This window comes from Coturnix japonica, unplaced genomic scaffold, assembly GCF_001577835.2.
Source record: "Coturnix japonica isolate 7356 unplaced genomic scaffold, Coturnix japonica 2.1 chrUnrandom697, whole genome shotgun sequence".
In the NCBI taxonomy this organism is placed as follows: Eukaryota; Metazoa; Chordata; class Aves; order Galliformes; family Phasianidae; genus Coturnix; species Coturnix japonica.
The window spans coordinates 18381-25030 of NW_015440061.1; the positions used below are offsets into that span (position 1 = coordinate 18381).

Consider the following 6650-nt stretch of genomic DNA (forward strand, 5'->3'; position numbering starts at 1 on the left):
CATCTAATGGGATTTAGGGTCATCTAATGGGATTTAGGGCCATCTAATGGGATTTAGGGTCATTCTAATGGGGTTTAGGGCCATCTAATGGGATTTAGGGTCATTTAATGGGGTTTAGGGTCACCCCATAGGGTTACATGGGGATGGATTTGTGGTCACGTGTTGGCTTTGGGGCCTACCCATTGGCTGTCTCGTTTAGGGACGCTGTTCTCGGCACTTCCGGGTTGGGGGAGGAGTCACGTGAGGAGGCTTTGTGGTCACGTGGGGTCTTTGAGGCCACCCCATTGGCTATCTCATGTAGTGATGCTGTTCTCGGCACTTCCGGGTAAGGAGAGGGATCACGTGAGGGGATATGTGGTCACGTGGGGTCATTGGGGCTACCCCATTGGCTGTCTCGTTTAGAGTTGATGTTCTGGACACTTCCGGGTTAGGGGAGGGATCACGTGATGGGGCTTTGGGGTCACGTGGGTGGCTCGGGATCACGTGTGACGTCACGTGGTGTCTTTGGAGCCACCCCATTGGCTGTTTCAAGTCGAGATGCTGTTCTCGACACTTCCGGGGTCAAGATACGGGTACGGGAGGGGGAGGTTCTTGTTCCGGTTCCGGATGTGACGGCTCAGACGTTGAAGGCGACGCCGGAAGTGCGTCATCAACCGGCGCGGGGCCGCTTCCGTGAAGTGACGCTCCGGGTAATGACCCAACGTGCGCTAATGGGGGGGGAGACCGGAAGTTAGAGGGGGACCGGAAGTTGGATGGACCGGAAGTTAGAGGGGACCGGAAGTTGGATGGACCGGAAGTTGGGAGGCGTAAGGGGGGGGACCGGAAGTTGAGGGTGGGCCGGAAGTTGAGGGGGACCGGAAGTTAGGGGGGAACCGGAAGTTGGGGGGGGGCGGGTGTAAGAGGGGAATCGGAAGATGGGGGGCCGGAAGTTGGGGGTGGGCCGGAAGTTGGATGGACCGGAAGTTGGAGGGGGGACCGGAAGTAGAAGGGAAGGACCCAAAGGTGAAGTGCACCGGAAGTTGGGGGGCGGGTGTAAGGGAAGGGACCGGAAGTTGAAAGGGGTAGGGACCGGAAGTTAGGGGGTGGGTGTAAGTGAGGGACCGGAAGTTGGGGGGACCGGAAGTTGGTGGGAGGGACCCGAAGTTGAGTTGGACCGGAAGTTGGAGGGGGCCCGGAAGTTGGTGGGGGGACCGGAAGTTGGGGGGAGCACGTGGTCTGGGGGGGGCGTGGGGAGGTTGGGGTCCATTGGATCCCATAGGGCCCCATTGATTTCCATAGGGTCCCATAGGTTCCCATAGGATCCAATTGGGGTCCATTGAGGCCCATAGGATCCCATTGGATCCCATAGGGTCCATTGATGTCCATTGGGGTCCATTATGGGGTCCATTGGGGTCCATTATAGGGTCCTTTATAGGGTCATGGGGGTCCATTGATGTCCATTGAGGTCTATTGGACCCCATAGGGTCCCTTATAGGGTCATGGGGGTCCATAGGGTCCCATAGGGTCCATTGGGGTCTATTGGGGTCCCTTATAGGGTTCTTTATAGGGTCCTTTATAGGGTCTTTTATGGGGTCATTGGGGTCCATTGGATCCCATAGGGGTCCCATAGGATCCCATAGGTTCCCATAGGATCCAACTGGGGTCCCATGGGATCCATTGGGGTCCCTTATAGGGTCCTTTATGGGGTTCCTTTATAGGGTCCCTTATAGGGTCCTTTATAGGGTTATGGGGGTCCATTGATGTCCATTGAGGTCTATTGGACCCCATAGGGTCCCTTATAGGGTCCTTTATAGGGTCCTTTATGGGGTCATGGGGGTTCCATTGGGGTCCCATAGGATCCCATTGAGGTCATAGGGGTCCATTGGGGTCCATAGGGTCCCATAGGGTCCCATAGGACCTCATAGGGTCCTTTATAGGGTCCTTTATAGGGCCATAGGTTCCTATAGGGTCCCTTATAGGGTCCTTTATGGGGTCTCCTCCCATAGGGTCCCATTGGGGTCCATTGGGGTCCTTTATAGGGTCATGGGGGTCCATTGATGTCCATTGAGGTCTATTGGACCCCATAGGGTACCTTATAGGGTCGTGGGGGTTCCATTGGGGTCCATTGGGGTCCATAGGGTCCCATAGGGTCAATTGGGGTCCATTGAGGCCCATAGGGTCCCATAGGATCCCATAGGTTCCCATAGGATCCAATTGGGGTCCCATGGGATCCATTGGAGTCCCTTATAGGGTCCTTTATGGGGTTCCTTTATAGGGTCCCTTATAGGGTCCTTTATAGGGTCCTTTATGGGGTCATAGGGGTCCATTGAGGTCCATTGGGGTCCCATAGGGTCCCATTGGGTCCATTGAGGTCCACTGGGTTCCTTTATAGGGTCTTTTATGGGGTCATAGGGGTCCATTGAGGTCCACTGGGTCCCATAGGATCCCATAGGGTCCCTTTGGGGTCCATAGGGTCCCATTGGATCCCATAGGATCCCATAGGTTCCTTTATAGGGTCCTTTATGGGGTCCATTGGGGTCTTTTATAGGGTCATGGGGTCAATTGAGATCCATTGGGTCCCATAGGGTCCCATGGGGTCCCATAGGGTCCATTGAGGCCCATAGGGTTCCATTGGATCCCATAGGGTCCATTGAGGTCCACTGGGTTCCTTTATAGGGTCCTTTATGGGGTCATGGGGGTCCATAGGGGTCGATAGGGTCCCATAGGGTCAATTGGGGTCCATTGGATCCCATAGGGGTCCCATAGGGTCCCATAGGACCCCATAGGGTCCTTTATAGGGTCATGGGGGTCCCATGGTGTAGATTGGAGTCCATTGATGTCCATTGGGGTCCATAGGGTCCCATAAGGTCCCATTGGATCCCATAGGGTCCATTGAGGTCCACTGGGTTCCTTTATAGGGTCCTTTATGGGGTCATTGGGGTCCATTGGATCCCATAGGGGTCCCATAGGATCCCATTGGACCCCATAGGGGTCAATTGGAGTCCATAGGGTCCCATAGGACCCCATAGGGTCCTTTATAGGGTCATGGGGGTCCATAGGGTCCCATAGGGTCCATTGGGGTCTATTGGGGTCCCTTATAGGGTCCTTTATAGGGTCTCGCACTCACCCTGTCCCCGACCTCATAACTGACCACACTCAATAGGGCCAACAAGGCTCAAAGGGTTCCAATGGGGTCAAGGGGTTCCTATGGGGTCTATGGGGTGGATATGGGGTCTATGGGGTGGATATGGGGTGTATGGGGCTCTATGGGGTGGATATGGGGTCTATGGGGTGGATATGGGGTCTATGGGGTGGATATGGGGTCTATGGGGTCTATGGGGCTCTATTGGGCTCTATGGGGCTCTATGGGGTTCTATGGGGTCATGGGGGTCCATTGATGTCCATTGAGGTTTATTGGACCCCATAGGGTCCCTTATAGGGTCCTTTATAGGGTCCTTTATAGGGTCCTTTATAGGGTCCTTTATGGGGTCCATTGGGGTCCCTTATAGGGTCCCTTATAGGGTCCTTTATGGGGTCCATTGGGGTCCCTTATAGGGTCCCTTATAGGGTCCTTTATGGGGTTCCTTTATAGGGTCCCTTATAGGGTCCTTTATAGGATCATGGGGTCAATTGAGGTCCATAGGGTCCCATTGGGTCCCATAGGTCCCTTTGGGGTCCATTGAGGTCCATTGGGGTCAATTGGGATCCTTTATAGGGTCCATTATAGGGTCCATTATAGGGTCCCTTATGGGATCCTTTATAGGGTCCTTTTAGGGTCTTTTATGGGGTCATAGGGGTCCATTGAGGTCCACTGGGTCCCATTGGATCCCATAGGATCCCATAGGTTCCTTTATAGGGTCCTTTATGGGGTCCATTGGGGTCCCTTATAGGGTCCTTTATGGGGTTCCTTTATAGGGTCCCTTATAGGGTCGTTTATAGGGTCTCGCACTCACCCTGTCCCCGACCTCGTAGCTGACCACACTCAATAGGGCCAACAAGGCCCCTGTTGCCATCGGGGTCAAGAGGTTCCTATGGGGTCTATGGGGTGTATATGGGGTCTATGGGGCTCTATGGGGATCTATGGGGTTCTATGGGGTTGTTATGGGGTTATGGGGTTAATATAGGGTTCTATGGGGCTCTATGGGGTCATGGGGGTCCATTGATGTCCATTGAGGTCTATTGGACCCCATAGGGTCCCTTATAGGGTCCTTTATAGGGTCCTTTATGGGGTCATGGGGGTTCCATTGGGGTCCCATAGGATCCCATTGAGGTCATAGGGGTCCATTGGATCCCATAGGGTCCCATAAGGTCCCATTGGACCCCATAGGGTCAATTGGGGTCCATAGGGTCCCATAGGGTCCATTGGGGTCTATTGGGGTCCCTTATAGGGTCATTTATAGGGTCTCGCACTCACCCTGTCCCCGACCTCGTAGCTGACCACACTCAATAGGGCCAACAAAGCCCCCGTTGCCATCGGGGTCGGTAACGTGGCCAAAAAGGTTTCGGGGCTGACGGGATCTTTGGGGTCGGGGGGCGGCAGCCGCAACGTGCCGGGAGTGTTGGGCATCCAGGCTGCAAAGTCGTACTGGGGGGGAGATATGGGGTTAATATAGGGATCTATGGGGTGGATATGGGGTCTATGGGGGTCTATAGACCCCATATCCACCCCATAGACCCCATAGACCCCATAGAGCCCATATCCACCCCATAGACCCTATATCCGCCCCATATCCACCCCATAGACCCCATATCCACCCCATAGACCCCATAGACCCCATATCCACCCCATAGACCCCATATCCACCCCATAGACCCCATAGACCCCATAGACCCCATAGACCCCATATCCCACCCCATAGACCCCATAGACCCCATATCCCACCCCATAGACCCCATATCCCACCCCATAGACCCCACAGACCCCATATCCACCCCACAGACCCCATATCCACCCCATAGAACCCATAGAACCCATATCCACCCCATAGACCCCATAGACCCCATATCCACCCTACAGACCCCATAGACCCCATATTGGCCCCATATCCACCCCATATCCGCCCCATAGACCCCATAGACCCCATAGACCCCATATCTGCCCCATAGACCCCATATCCACCCCATATCCACCCCATAGAACCCATAGACCCCATATCGGCCCCATATCCACCCCATAGACCCCATAGACCCCATATCCACCCCACAGACCCCATAGACCCCATATCCACCCCATATCCACCCATAGACCCCATATCCACCCCACAGACCCCATAGACCCTATAACCACCCCATAGACCCCATATCTACCCCATAGACCCCATAGACCCTATATCCCCCCATAGACCCCATAGACCCCATATCCACCCTATAGACCCCATAGAGCCCATAGACCCCATATCCACCCTATAGACCCCATAGACCCCATATCCACCCCATAGACCCCATAGACCCCATATCCACCCTATAGACCCCATAGAGGCCTTATTGAAGTTCCCTACTTTTATTTATATGCCCTGAGCTGTTGTCTCGTGGCCGGGACGTTTGGTTAGTTCTTGGTTCTGGTCTCATTTGGTCCTATGGTCCATTTAGAGTCCATTAGACACACCGTCGAATTTGTGTTATTGTGTGGCTACTGATGGATCCTATACGTCCCATTTGGGCCCATATAACCCTATAGACCCATAGTAGTGTCTCCATCATATTGTGACCCGTAATAGACCCCATAAGTGTCTCATATAACCCTATAGACCCCATAATTCCCCTATATACGGGCCGGATCCTGGTCTGGGTCCATTTGGTATCCAATAGAACCCTAATCAGACACATTAATGTCCATAATAACCCTAAATAGACCCATAAAATGTTCCATATAAGCTATAGACCCCATTAAACGCCCATATAACCCTATAAAAACCCCATAATTCCCCTATAATAGACCACGTCTCTGGTCGGCCGGGGACCTCTGGTTCTCGGTGGGTCCATAGAACACCTATAGAATCCATTAGAGCATAGAAACCCTATCGGAATCCCTATAGGGACGCCATTTTGGGCCCATATAACCCTATAAGAGCCCCATAAGGTGTCCAATGGATAGAATTCGCCTCTATATGACATCCCATTATTCCATTATAATCACTTATATACCCGTCCGTAATTCCCGCTATAGCCACCTTTGGAGGGTCGGACCGGGACCCTGTTTGTTCTGGGTTCATAGATCACCCTATAGGAAACCGGCTCCATTTGGGGGTTCCCTATGGGCCCAATATAACCTCTATAATCCTTCTCTATGAGAGTTGTTCCATATTTATGATCACCTATTAGAGCCGAGCGCCAGTAATTTGTCCATATAACCTATAAGACCCCATACAGTGTCCATGATCACCCTTATAACCCCATTAATTCCTCCTATATAGGTCCATTCGTCTCGGGTCGGGCCCGGGACGCCTGGTTCTGGTGGGTCCATTTGTGGTCGCCTTCATGGTGACCGTGAGTAGCCATATTGACTCCTATTGATTCCTCTATAGGCCCCCATAATGTGCATTTTATTATATACCCTATAGACTCACATATAAGTGTCCATATAACCCCATAACCCCATAAATTCCCTCTAATATAGCCACTGTCTTTGGGCTCGGCCGGGACCCGGTTTGTGGGTTTTTTCGTTTTTTGGC

At 52.9% G+C, this 6650-nt stretch overlaps 1 protein-coding gene across 2 annotated transcripts; it reads right to left on the reverse strand.

Moving 5' to 3' along the window:
• Window positions 1-503: 503 nt before the first annotated feature.
• LOC107307605 (arachidonate 15-lipoxygenase B-like) lies at window positions 504-4599 on the reverse strand. 2 transcript variants are annotated; one of them, XM_015851130.2, is made up of 2 exons: window positions 4394-4599; window positions 504-707 (listed from the first exon to the last, which is right to left on the reverse strand). In XM_015851130.2, the coding sequence occupies exons 1-2, from the start codon at window positions 4544-4546 to the stop codon at window positions 528-530; spliced, it is 333 nt and encodes a 110-aa protein (XP_015706616.1). In that variant the 5' UTR covers window positions 4547-4599; the 3' UTR covers window positions 504-527. The 2 variants fall into 2 exon arrangements, with proteins under 2 accessions (XP_015706616.1, XP_015706617.1); XM_015851131.2 differs by lacking the exon at window positions 4394-4599 and adding an exon at window positions 3933-4018.
• Between the last annotated feature and the right edge of the window lie 2051 nt (window positions 4600-6650).

Coding starts and splice junctions, on each gene's coding strand:
- LOC107307605 (XM_015851130.2), bottom strand. CDS start 4,546: ATGCCCAACACTCCCGGCACGTTGCGGCTGCCGCCCCCCGACCCCAAA. Junction 708..4,393: donor GCTACGAGGTCGGGGACAGG/GTGAGTGCGAGA, acceptor CCCCCCCATTAG/CGCACGTTGGGTCATTACCC.